Source organism: Ranitomeya variabilis, chromosome 4 (assembly GCF_051348905.1).
Source record: "Ranitomeya variabilis isolate aRanVar5 chromosome 4, aRanVar5.hap1, whole genome shotgun sequence".
In the NCBI taxonomy this organism is placed as follows: Eukaryota; Metazoa; Chordata; class Amphibia; order Anura; family Dendrobatidae; genus Ranitomeya; species Ranitomeya variabilis.
In genome coordinates, this window is record NC_135235.1 from 274271155 (window position 1) to 274285041 (window position 13887).

At 40.6% G+C, this 13887-nt stretch overlaps 1 protein-coding gene across 3 annotated transcripts in view; it reads left to right on the forward strand.

Annotated features, from left to right (window-relative positions):
• The window catches only part of DRD2 (dopamine receptor D2), a 391195-nt gene extending 380322 nt beyond the window's left edge, over window positions 1-10873 (forward strand). For 2 of the 3 annotated variants that reach the window (XM_077249973.1, XM_077249975.1), the window contains 2 exons: window positions 5457-5793; window positions 8227-10871. In XM_077249973.1, the coding sequence (XP_077106088.1) occupies window positions 5457-5793; window positions 8227-8420 (531 nt within the window). In that variant the 3' untranslated portion in view covers window positions 8421-10871. Of the gene's footprint in view, window positions 1-5456; window positions 5794-8226 lie in introns of all 3 variants that reach the window. The other variant, XM_077249976.1, reaches the window with a different exon arrangement.
• The last annotated feature ends 3014 nt before the right edge of the window (window positions 10874-13887 follow it).

Below are 13887 nucleotides of genomic sequence, written 5' to 3' on the forward strand. Positions count from 1 at the left end.
ACCTCGACAACTTTACACTACTAACTCGACACTTTTACGCTACGGTGGTGAACATAATAAAATGTCACTCTTTTCTTGCATTTAAAAATCTATACCTTGAGTGCGGCTGTTTTTTACAAACCTCTCCCAGTTAGGAACCGGGGATCCGGCAGTCAATCAGCATGATGTCGGCAGTCACGCGTTGTCAACAGAGTGGAGTAGAAAAGAAGCCACCGCTCTGTCAATGAGACATCAGCAGAGGCGGCTGAATCGATGGTAGGAGCAGCCTGTAACCACTCTGTGCCGGTGAAGACAAGCACCAGGCATTACAAGCTGGTAGGTTGCAACTACCTGACAGTGTTTAGGCTCTTTTTTTTATTTTTTTTATTTTTTTTTACACAAAGTACCGGATATCCCCTTTAATCACTTCCTGTCCCTAAAAACAAATCAAACAACATGTCAGCTGGCCAGCTAACAATTGAATTGCATAAAAAGTCAGATTATGGCAAAGCCATTTGTTTTGGCAAATTTAAAGTGAATTTCATTTGCGTCAAATCAATTTGCTCCTCTTTAATGACCCTAACAGATACCACTGATATGATTGCTAGTGGATATTGTCTTAGCCATGGTAGTTCTGTGACCAGTTGTGGTTTATTGACCTATGGCTTGTTAGTACAAAGGCTGAGTGCAGGTGGTCATTGGTCAATACTCTGGTCATCTGATGATGTGTTCTCATGGCTTGTCTTCATATGTCTCTTTGTTTTGCTATTTTGGGGTGGAAAATTATTTACAATTCTTTTTACATATGAAACTAATGATTCCAACTGTGTTTGGCGTATATCATGCAAAAAGTCCACTGCATACTAAAGCTGAATTTGTGAAGAAACCATTATAAGCACAAACTTTACATCTCTATTAGTCAACTGTTTCACCATGGTGTTCTCCTCCGCTTCTGTTCTCATGATTTCTGTCATCTGACCCTTAGTTTTGTATTCTTGTACTCAATTTTCACAAATGTGGAAAGTTTAGGGATACAAATTACTCCCAAAATCTCAATTATTCTAGAAAAAGACCTTGGTGAACATTATCCTTCTGAATTGACTATGTAGCTCAGGCTGCCTTATAGATAGAACGAGTCATGCTCCAGATCAATATTGCAATTCATTAACTGAAAAGTAAAAATATTTATTGGGTTCTACTGATTATTCTTTAACCATATAGCATTATGAAAAGCCATAATAGAAATATTAAGCTTTGTGGATAAGGCTACTTTCACACATCAGGTTTTTGCCATCAGGCACAATCCGTCGAATGCTGGAAAAAATGGATCCGTCGCAGATTGGGAAAAACTGATGTGACGGATCCGTTTTTTCGACGGATCTGACTAGCATATCCAGATAATTGAATAAAAAAAAAAATTGGAGGATGCTCAGTTTAAAAAAACGGAATCCGGCACTGGAATCCATCATTTTCCGGCGCTTCTGGATTTTTCACCGGAGACAAAAAACGCTACCGTGTACATTTTTTCCAGACACTGGAAATGACATTTTTGCTGGAACCGGCGAAAACCGGATGAAACGTAAGGTCATCCGGCGCAATCCGGTGCTAATACAAGTCTATGGGAAAAAAACGGATCTGGTGGCATCTTTCTCCAGATCCAGTTTTTTCAAAATTTGCTGTATTGAGCCTGACGGCAAAGGACGGATGTGTGAAAGTAGCCTAGCACTAAAGCAATGAAGGGCAGATCACTGAAGTGAATACATATTGATAAGCACTTTACATTGAAATTGCAGTGTTGATATTTCAATCAAAGTTACTTTCTGATGAAATACACATCAATAAAGTGGGTCATATTATGTAATCTGAGGTTTTCTTGCAGAGAGCCAAGCAATATTCTTAAATCTGTACTCATCTCAGTCAGTTGACTATCATTCATGAACCTCATTATGGGACTTTGTCACACCTCTGGAATTGCTCCACATTAATAATATAGCTTTAGATTAGCTGTATATATGCATGGAACCTAACAACATTAGATTATTACCATTATATATTTATGGTACTCATCAGCATTTCTAAATAACAATCTTCCATCAATTTGTAATAATTCCTAAGGAAAAAAAATGTAAATTATATATTTGTTCATTTATCCATCTATTCTATAAATAAAATGTATCTGATAATTGTCAAAATGTGGGGTTTTGCACACAATATTAATCAATATTTTATACAATTGTAGATAGTGGACATATTGTTCACCATATAGTAATATATCTATTTATCAACCTACCTTCAATTATTTATCTATCTACAGTATAAAAGACAGAAGGATTAATACTCACGTCTTAGTAATTGAATTGTAGTTTTTCATTCAGTCTTATGGTGTATGATGTATGGCCCCATTGCCCCTGATGTAGACGTTCCAGCATCATTGCTCCCAGTGTATAACATGGAGCCCCATTGCCCCCCCAGTGTATATCATCCAGTCACTTTGCCCTCAGTGTTTAAAATCCAGCCCCATTGACCCCCAATGTTTAACATCCGACCTCATTGCACCCCAGTGTATTATATCCTGCCACATTAACCTTAGTGTATAAAGTCCAGCCCCATTGCCCCCTCGTGTACAATATCTAGTCCAGTCACCCTTTTGGTGTATAACATCCTTCCCCATTGCTTCCAGTGTATAACATGGATCCTCATTGCCCCCCCAGTGTATATCATCCAGGTCCTTTTCCCCCAGTATATAACATCCGGCCTCACTGTACCCCAGTGTATAACATCCAGCACCATTGGCTCCCAGTGTTTAAGATCCAGACCTATTGCCCCTAGTTTATAACATCAGGCCCAGGGGCGTAACTACCGCGGTCGCAGCGGTCGCCATTGCGACCGGGCCCCGCAGGTCAGGGGCCCCGGGCCGGCAGGTCTGAGCAGGGCCAGGCTGGCCATCGGGCACTTCTGGCAAATGCCAGAAGAGCCGATGCCAGTAGTGGGCCGCTGCACTGTTCCTCCCCCGGAACCCCCCCAGTGCCGCCGCCGCCGCCGCATTTAACTATACCGGCGTCTATGACACCGGTATAGTTCAATGCAATGATGGGAGGAGAGAGCGTCACCTGACGCTCCCTCTCCCATCATTCCCCGCTCTGCCTCTGACAGTACACTGCGGGTGCGAGATGACGTCATATCATCGCGCACCTGCAGTGTCCTGGGCAGACTGCAGCCGCCAGGAGCAGCGCGGGCAAAAGGAAAGGTGAGGAGAGTTTTTTTTTTTTTTTCTTTTTAACCGGACTGTGGGGCCATTATCGGGGGGGGGGGATGAGATGAGATGTGGGCTGTGCTCTATATACCCCTGTGCGGGCTGTGCTGTATATACCCCTGTGGGGGCTGTGCTGTATATATCCCTGTGCGGGCTCTGCTGTATATACCCCTGTGGGGGCTGTGCTGTATATATCCCTGTGCGGGCTCTACTGTATATACCACTGTGCGGGCTCTGCTGTATATACCACTGTGCGGGCTCTGCTGTATATACCACTGTGCGGGCTCTGCTGTATATAACACTGTGCGGGCTGTGCTCTATATACCACTGTGCGGGCTCTGCTGTATATAACACTGTGCGGGCTGTGCTGTATATACCACTGTGCGGTCTCTGCTGGATATACCACTGTGCGGTCTGTGCTGGATATACCACTGTGAGGGCTGTGCTGGATATACCACTGTGCGGTCTGTGCTGGATATACCACTGTGCGGTCTGTGCTGGATATACCACTGTGCGGGCTGTGCTGGATATACCACTGTGCGGGCTGTGCTGGATATACCACTGTGCGGGCTGTGCTGGATATACCACTGTGCGGGCTGTGCTGGCACCCAACACCATGTTGCAGTGCAGGAGATTCCTGCAACAGTCCGAGGCGTATCTAGGGGAAGCGGGGCGGGGGAAGGTGGGGGGGTTGTGGGGGCGGGGTAAGGTGGGGGGGTAGGGGGGGGTAGGGGGGGGGCCCCATTTGGAAGTTCGCACCGGGGCCCATAACTTTGTAGTTACGCCACTGATCAGGCCCCATTATCACCAGTGTATAAAATCCTGCCCCTCACCCCCTGGTGTATAACATCCAGCTTCTGGCCTCTGGTGTATAAACTCCGGCCTCTCACCCCCAAAGTATAACTTCCTGCCCCCCACCACACCATCTGCCTTTACTAACATATGACAGAATGGCTTGTGGTGCAGAGCTCACTGATACCAACACAGTCCTGTAAAATCATTCATCCATCATAGCTCTGCAACTTTGCAGTACATAAGAAAATTCTCAAGGCTATAAGTTCTAATGAACGCCCAATATTAGAACCAAAACGTTAATAGCTATTTGGAATGCCATTAAAAATATTTTGTTTCATTCACTGCAATTTGAGTGACGAGTTCCTTATTTGCTTGGTAACAGGTTGGAACCCTACTCAAGCACCTCATCTAACCAGAAAGTGCCGTATATCGCTACAATGCAATATTAATGCACTGCAGGTTGTAGCAGCCACCCATGATAAAAGCGGAGGCAACGCAGGTGTTTTTCACAGGATAAATTGTCTTTTTTGGGGAACAAGGGGATTTTGCTGTATCTATGTGTAATATGCTATAACATTCCATGATGGAATTACCCCTTTGAATAAGGTCAAAGTTAATTAACAAATAATCAGTGAATCACTTACTACATACTGTATATTTAGAGGGTCTGTCCAATGTGTTCAAGTAGGAGCTCACAGTTCCTCAGCCAATGAGGGATGAGCTTTCTTGATTGACAGTTTGGATCAGAGGACTCATTGCACCAATGGTTAAACTGTTCAATGCCCATTACTGCTACTTGAAGCAGCTTTTCCTCTGATGCATCGAAGTAGCACAGTGCCGCTGAAGCTGGCTTTAATCAGGAGCCAACAGTTCACTCCAGCTTTCCAGCCACCATCACAGCAGCACTTACAAGATCTTTTGGACAGAGTTTGTAAGCAATGAGTATATTCCACCACTGCTGTCAAACTGCCATTGGTAACCAGTATCTTAGGCAACAAGCCGTAAACAATAAAATTGAACTACTCGTGAGAACAAAGAGGATTTTCAATAACAAGTAGATTGCAAAATTGCTTGACTTTTCACCCAATTTGCAATTTTCTCCATAAATAAAATAACTCTTTAGAAAAAAAATTATTAGCCAACCAAGGTATTAAGTGAGTTTGTAAGCAGAAAGAATTGAGAAAACTGTGATATTGATAAAATGCCAAAATGTCAAAGTCAAAATAAAAGGAAGACTCGCATTATAAAGAAAGACTTATAGCGACATCTTTCATTGGCTGTCTACTAAAGATGTTACCAAGTCATTGAGTGCTCTTCGGTCTATGTGGCATAACTGAATAACCCTAGGAACCACTTTACAACAGGATAAACCTCTGATCAGGGTGTTCTATTTACTTTTCTTTGTTTTTGCTATTTCATTGTTACACAGGAAGCAGAAAACCATCCAGAAGAGATGGAGATGGAAATGATGTCAAGCACATCACCACCGGAAAAATCAAAGCACAAGTCAGCGTCCCCAAACCACCAACAACTGGCTGTGCCAGCACCATCCAACCAGTTCAACACTTCTGCCCCTTCTCCAGCAGATAGTCCATGTAAGGCAGAAAAGAATGGTCATCCAAAAGACAGTGCTAAGCCAACTAAGGCTTTTGAAACTCAATCAATGCCTAACGGCAAAACAAGGACCTCTCTTAAAACTTTGAGCAAAAGAAAGATTTCACAACAAAAGGAGAAGAAAGCAACACAGATGTTAGCCATTGTACTTGGTGAGTATGACAAATGCCCACAGTGACAATATTCATGATGTAATTACATTTGCATTAAACAGGAATGACCAAACTAATATCTCTGGATTCTGGAGCCACACGATATGTCTGGCTTCTAAGAGTCCACCAATCATGTAGGCTTTCCTTCACATGTAAAATTGCCCTCAGGTCAGGGGCAGATGACTGTAGTTTCTCTCATCTGAAAGAATCTGGTCAATTATGCAAAGGACACTTTGATCAAACTCTGTCCAGAGTTGTATCAGAGTGAACTCCAATTTTTTGGGATGAGAAGAAGATGGAGAAAAAAAATTCTCCATCTTCTCCATTCTGTCAATGCTCTGAAATCGGACCACACTCGGATGTCATCCAGGTGCAGTCTGATGGTTTCCATGGACTCATTGACTTGCATGGCCAAGTGTGATCCAAATATTGCATTAAACCCGGCCATGCAACAACTCTTTCTTTGGATAGTCTCTGTCTAAGGAAACAAATTGGATATGTGCACGGCCCCCTAGACCAACATTGGTCCAAGTACGATCTGATGTTATGTCGTATTACACACAGACTGAAAATTAGCTTGTCCAAATTGAAACTTTGACTGTGTGTAGCATATGTTTTGCAACATACTCTGTGGCCTCCTTGGAATTGATCCTGATGGTATTCATCCATTTTGTTTCCAATTTTATATGAACACAAAATTTCCACCATTATATGGGGATTTCCCTTTAGAAAACAATTTTAGAGGTTACAGATAAGCACCGCTCCACTGCTTTCTAATAAGACTAGTGCCGATGACATGGAAGTGGTGTGCTTCAGTGCTAGTAAATTGTAGGACAGTGGAGTACAAATGGGGTGTCTGACTTTTAAGAAGTCTCTCCATAAAAAAGTCAAAGATTCCAGCAAGCAATCCGCAACCAAAATAAAAATTTGAATAAAAATAATGAGGAATACTGTCTGGATTATTCATGACAAGGCCATTTTTATCGACTATATAGTTTCAATTTATAGTCTACATTTCAGCTTAGATTGAAGTTTTGATTTAAGCAGGTCATCAGACAAGGTGACTGGCAGCCCTTAGTGTGTAGGACGCACGTCCATATTGACCAAGGAACCCACTTGATAATATATGCAGCAAACAAAAAAACTGTAGACAGTGTCCAGTCCAAGGTGAAATAAAAAAAGTTGACATTTTATTCCACCATAGCAAATATAAATTCCACATTTCAACGACAAGTGGGTCTTTCTCCCCACTTGTGGTTGAAACTTTGTATTTATATTTGCTATGGTGGAATAAAACTTCAGTAGTGATGAGCGAATATACTCGTAACTCGAGATTTCCGAGCATGCTCAGGGGTCCTTCGAGTATTTTTTAGTGTTCGGAGATTTAGTTTTCATCACCTCAGCTGAATGATTTACAGCTATTAGCCAGGCTGAGTACATGTGGCGGTTGCCTGGTTGCTAGGGAATCCCCACATGTAATCAAGCAGGCTAGTAGCTGTAAATCATCCAGCTGCGGCGAAGAAAACTAAATCTCCGAGCACTAAAAAAAAAAAAAAAACTTGGAGGACCCCCGAGCATGCTCGGAAAATCTCGAGTAACGAGTATATTCGCTCATCACTAAACTTCTTTTTATTTCACCTTGGACTGGACGCTGTCTACACTTTTTTCATTTTCTTGATTAAAGGAGGTGTCATTGATTGAGGTCTGACCACAGGGACCGACTTTCTGAGTCTGTAGGAAAATCCAACTCTATTCATAGAAAAGAAAGATGCAACAAATAACATTAATAGTGTTCTTCACACTAGGTCAATCCCTTATTAATGACTCCTCCACGAGGGAAAGAACCACTTTTTCCACTCAGACAGAATTGTAAAGGCTGTAGACCATAAGCAGCTACTGATTGGCTGCAGCATTCATGTGATATTGTTTATGTCAGGAAACCGGTGGGGGACTCACAGTTGAGAGCAGCAGAGCAGCGCCTGTCCAGGAGTTCAGTATACATTATCTTTTAACCTGGGCCACTAAGAAGTCATTGCACAATAATGGAAAACCATTTTAAACTCTGAGCCACAATTTTTTTCACTTTTCACCCTTAAATTCATTATGAAATCTGATAGTTAAATATTGATGACTACATTAAAACTGATCAATATTTTTTTTCTAATTTTTCATTTTTAAAATGGAACCAGTCAAGAGATTTGCATTGCCTTAACTATAAGTAGAATGAAACAAGCACTGATTGTCAGATTACAAAAAACTAATTTTTTAGTCTAAAAGTCGAGATGTTTCAGAGAAAATATTGAAGGGTTGTATAGGGAGTTTTTCAAAATTTTTGCACCAATTTTGTCAGCAGATTTTAATACAGAATTAAAAGTGTTTTGTACATTTTGACCCAATGAATTCCTAATGATATAATATGTTGTATTTACTCAGGAGTCTTCATTGTCTGTTGGTTTCCTTTCTTCATAACCCACATCCTAAATATGCATTGCAACTGCACAATTCCACCAGCCTTGTACAGTGCATTCACTTGGCTTGGATATGTCAACAGCGCGGTCAACCCTATTATATATACGACATTTAATGTGGAATTCAGAAAGGCCTTTATAAAAATACTTCACTGCTAGAAGATGTGTCGGATGTTTAACCATGGGCGACTACTACAGAAGTGGGAAAGTTAAGGGAACCTTGCTTCCTTCATTGATGGAACCGATTTCCCACTTACTGCTCTTATGCTATAAACTACATGCCTATGCTTCGCGAGTTGGATGCAGGAAATAGTTCTACTTCTGTAGACATGTATTGAGTTTTCGACAATGGATCTTTAATGAACTGTATGTTGCCAAGACAGCTGTGGGAAACGGCAAAATGAGCCTTAAGAGTACTAGACATTGCCTTCTCAACTGCAGTCAAGAGATAGAAGAAGGGATGGATTCAGCCATTATCAGGACACGTGCAAATGTCATTGTAGTCTCACCAAAGACCAAAGTCATTTTGTTCAATCTGATCTTTGCAATAGAAGAAAGCTGCCATTTGCTAAGCAACACTTGGAATCAGGGAAATGGGGCTTTTTCCTTCATTAAGAACTACACATGGTTTCATAGGTTTATGGACAATTGCATACTTTGGCCACTTTCAGCTTTTAGAATAACATGGCAATCAATGTAACAAGGAGAGCAATGCCAGTATTACATTGCGGATACAAAACTGTAAATAAAGAATGATCTGAAAAGAAGCCCAAAGCCAAAAAATAAGAATATAAATATAAAATGTGTCTTGCATGGTGTGTGTAACATTAATAGTACATCATAATATCACACCATGACCCAATGAAAGAAAACAATGAACTTGTTTAGCAATTGTCTGCTGTCTTTCTGATTGTCACTTCCACTGCTGCCGGACCTCCAGCATGCAGTGCAGAAAAAAAATTCATTCGAATTTACATGGTAATAAAAAAAAACACAACAAAATGTACGACATTGTGAGTATGCGATATTAGTGCAAATAACATTATGCCTTTGGCTTGTGCTTGTTGCCAGTAAAACTGGGTCGAAATGTCTTTCTGTGCGCCAGCTGTCCACTTAGTACATCGTGAAAATTGCATCACTTCATCCAGATAATTTGACAATTGCTTTTCCAATGACTTGTAAATTTAATACATTTGGAAGAAGAATCGCATTGAGCATGGTACATTGAAGACATCGCTTTGCACAATGGGACATCCCATATACAACTGTTCATTAATACACAACTTGTGAACTGAGCCCTTCATAAAAAGAAGCAAAATGGGTAATGAGGAAAAGGAGAATGTGGACGTTGCTTTGTCCAGTGGTATCAACAGATGCAGGTGCCACATATAGATGCAGCCGCAGCCAACATGTCTGCCTTATGCTATGATGATGGATGGAGTAGCGTGTCAATGGTATTTCACATGAATGGGGACACCCATATTACCCAATTAGCGGAGCATCATGGTATGCTATGTAGGAAGTTGTCAGCTGCTTCATTTGTGTGTTGCCTTTATTTGCTCAATGTAGAGTGATGTCAGTGGTAGACATGAGCGGATAACTTCGCGCAACCAATGTCCATGGCCCAGGTCAATGGTCTGTGGTCAAGAGTTGCCCAAATTTCCTAACTTTTTGGTATCCCGTGCTTATCTTATGATCACGAATGTCTTATGATCCCAACGAACAGATGACGTCACGCCAACCAAAAGCCGCACCGAAGAACTAGGAATGTCAGGAAATTTGTGCAGCTCCCATCCATGGAGCGAGAACACGGACCTGGACTGTGGACAAAGGTTGAACAAAGCAATCCGCTCATCTTTACCCAGTGGAAAAGACGTCTACTCATAAAGAATGAATCTTTCCAAACATATCCATGTCTGTTTATTCAAATGCAATAGCGTAAAACCAATTTTTCATTCCACACTCTGTATGCTAATTACCAAGGAAGAGTCAAGGGGGCATTTACGCGGTAAAGAAGAGTCATACTGTCTGAAGTCTATCCCAGATATTTTTGCCGTTACCAATGATGTGGCCTGTCGTCATAAATCAGCTAAAAGGAGATAAAAAAAAGAACATGTAAAAGAGTGAAAAACTTTCCCTTTGGACAATCAGAATGAATTCACTACCGGATTCTCTCAACAGACAGAGCAACATGGAGACTATAGAATGCAAACCGAGCAAACTTTTTGATGAAGAAACCCAATTATCAAAATTATGTTTAGACAAAATACATGTATATAAATAAGAAAAAAAATAATCTTGTCGTTGAGAGTGTCAATAGCATTTTGAGGGATGGAGTTGGACATTGGACAGAATAACTCTTCCATTCAGAGTGAGCGCCCACTTGACTGGTCACAGATCATATTACCATTAGTGTTGAGCGATACCTTCCGATATGCAAAGGTATCGGTATCGGATTGGATCGGCCGATATCCAAAAAATATCGGATATCGCCGATACCGATACCCGATACCAATGCATATCAATGGGACACAAAATATCGGAATGGTTCCCAGGGTCTGAAGGAGAGGAAACTCCTTCAGGCCCTGGGATCCATATTCATGTATAAAATAAATAATAAAAATAAAAAATATTGATATACTCACCCCTCCGGCGGCCCCTGCTCTTAGCGGTACCTCCATTCCTAAGAATGCAGAGTTAAGGACCTTCGATGACGTCGCGGCTTGTGATTGGTCGCGTGACCGCTCATGTGACCACTCACGCAACCAATCACAAGCCGCGACGTCATCGAAGGTCCTTCACTCCCTGCATTCTTAGGAACGGAGGCACCGCTAAGAGCAGGGGCCGCTGGAGGGGCGAGTATATCAATATTTTTTATTTTTATTATTTATTTTATACATGAATATGGATCCCAGGGCCTGAAGGAGAGTCTCCTCTCCTCCAGACCCTGGGAACCATACGCACCACACACTTCCGATTCCGATTTCCGATATCGCAAAAATATCAGAATTCCGATACAGCAAATATCGGCCGATACCCGATATTTGCAGTATCGGAATGCTCAACACTAATTACCATACAATGCACAGAGTCTTAAAAAAATTGGTTTTCTGCATCTGAAAAAATAGACTGGAGCACATTTAAATAGATAATTGGGTAATTTAATAACATATGGTGGGCAGTTAAATGGCCTGAGAAGTTCCCTTTAGGAAATTGGTGGACCATCGTTTGAAAATTCATATAGTCAGACTTGTAATACAGCGCCACAACCATACCAGAATGATTTATCGTGCACTCCTATAAATGATCGACTGTATTACACATTAAACAGACATTTTAAGAAGCCAATGAGTCATGAATTTATATTTAAAGCGGAACGCTAATTACAATTGACAGTAAGATTAATGAAGCAAGAAATATGCTCCAATAAAATGTTGAAAGTTACATTTGTTATATTTTTTATTTCCAATCTCAGGTCGGAGTACAAATTTTGACATTATTATTGCTCTGTTATTTTTTTTTTATTACTTATTTGTTTCAAGGACGATGCATTCACCTGTGTTCATTATCAAACCTTCCCAAGTAATACACTTTAAAAACCTTGCCGAGAAGAAAAGAATGAGAAGAGGAACAACATCTGCCACATTTCAATAGTCAAAATATGGTCAGTATTTTTAAGACGCAACCTTCAATATCGCTACAACCTTGGGTATAGTGTTTATGTCAGACTGGAGTTTAATTGGAGTTTGTCCCAAAAAAATGTAAGTTTGGAAAAATTGCTAATTGGTAATAAAATATAAAACAATGTACTGTACAGAACTTACTATCTTGAGTGAATACTGTATGGGTGATTCAGGGGTGTAGCTGTATGGGAGGTGGGAACCACAAAGTCCCTTCCCACATAAAATACACTGATAAGTTAAGCAGCAAATGGAGGTGGGAAATCTGTCACAGAATTTTAATTAAGGCCTAGGGTTTCATGTTACATGTTTGATTTGAATATTCCTATAGGAATTGATAACATTCAGTCACGGCCAAAAGTGTTGACACCCTTAAAATTGTTCCAGAAAATGAAGTATTTCTCCCAGAAAATTATTGTCATTACACATATTTTGTTATACACATGTTTATTTCTATTGTGTGTATTGGAACACCACATGGGGTGAGGGGGCCATGCATACCGGGATAGGGATGAGGGAGCCATACATACTAGGGTAAGGATGAGGGGGCCATGTGTATCAGGATGGGGATGAGGGGACATTATATACCAGGATAGGGGATATTCAGTAAAGAATTGACCACACTTTTGGCTTTAATTTTTTTTCCTAATTTCCTCCTCTAAAACCTAGGTGCGTCTTATTGTCCACTGCGTCTTATAGTCCAAAAATATGGTATTTTACTCACTGTATGTTGAAAAACAAACAGTTCAGTCTACAAAACTTGCTAGATAAAAACCTAGATAAAAATGGGTTAGCCCACTAACTGGTAAAAACAGTTGAAGTATTCCTGAAGTATTACATACACATCATTACTTTAACTATATCTATGTGGAAACCACCACTCTTCTGTTTAACTTTCACCCCTTTCAGCCTCATTATTCACTTCTTAGCAACTTTGGCCTTTTCTTTTTCTGGGGGAAGGCAGCAGCTTGCCTCATGTGAGCAGGGAGCAGTAGACTTTCCCAAGAATGCATTGAGATCAGATTCTGCGAGCGCCATGTTTACAGTCTTCCACCTCCCTTACTCACAACGGCAGTGGCTTCTTGTTTGTTTTTCATATACCTCAGTTCTCCTCTCAATACCACATACTATTGATCTCTTCAATGTCAGACTACTACACAGCATGAACTGCAAAGTTACTGCACACATGTCCACCAATGAAGGTGGACCTACACTCAATCCATAGGAGAAACAGCATGGAGGCACAATTAGAGAAGAAAATGTAATGCATTTATAAAAAATAAAAAAACCCTTTTAATTTATATATTGCACATAAGCTTATTTTCAAACACTCTATTGAATTTTTAACAATACTTTTTGTGAAACACCCGATTTAAATAGAGGAATGCAATCATAGCCCTATTAAAGTAAGACTCTGCTTGTGGGGAGGTTAGGACAAATAAGTGGCCTCACAATTATCCAAACATCAGTTATTTTGTGCTTTTGGACAACCTTTCACCAGACTTCAAGTCCCACTAACAATGGGTTGGAATAGAAAATCATTATGATTAGCGGTTATTATTAGGTTAGATGACCAGTGAGTGCTAATTTCAATAAAGTGCCTTACTGGACATCTTTGTGCCAGGTTCTCCAGACTGAGAGCTTTCTTCTCTGATTATTAGACAAATTGCAAAATCCTTTGTAATCCCACTTGTGGGATTGCTTTATTTTGATGGTGAGAGAGGCCAAAAGTGGTCTCATTCAGAAAGAAAAACTATCATCCAGCAGTATTTTGGCTAGTAGTTTGGTGTTTCGAAGCCAACCCTAGGAGTGATTTTAAAATAAGGAAGTAAACAAATCTTTCAGTATGTAATTTTTTTTTCTCTGTTCTTTCAGCTCTTTCAGCTTCTTTTTATTTTAAAAATAAGAATGGAAAATACTAAAAAGATTATTGTCATGTGAATCTG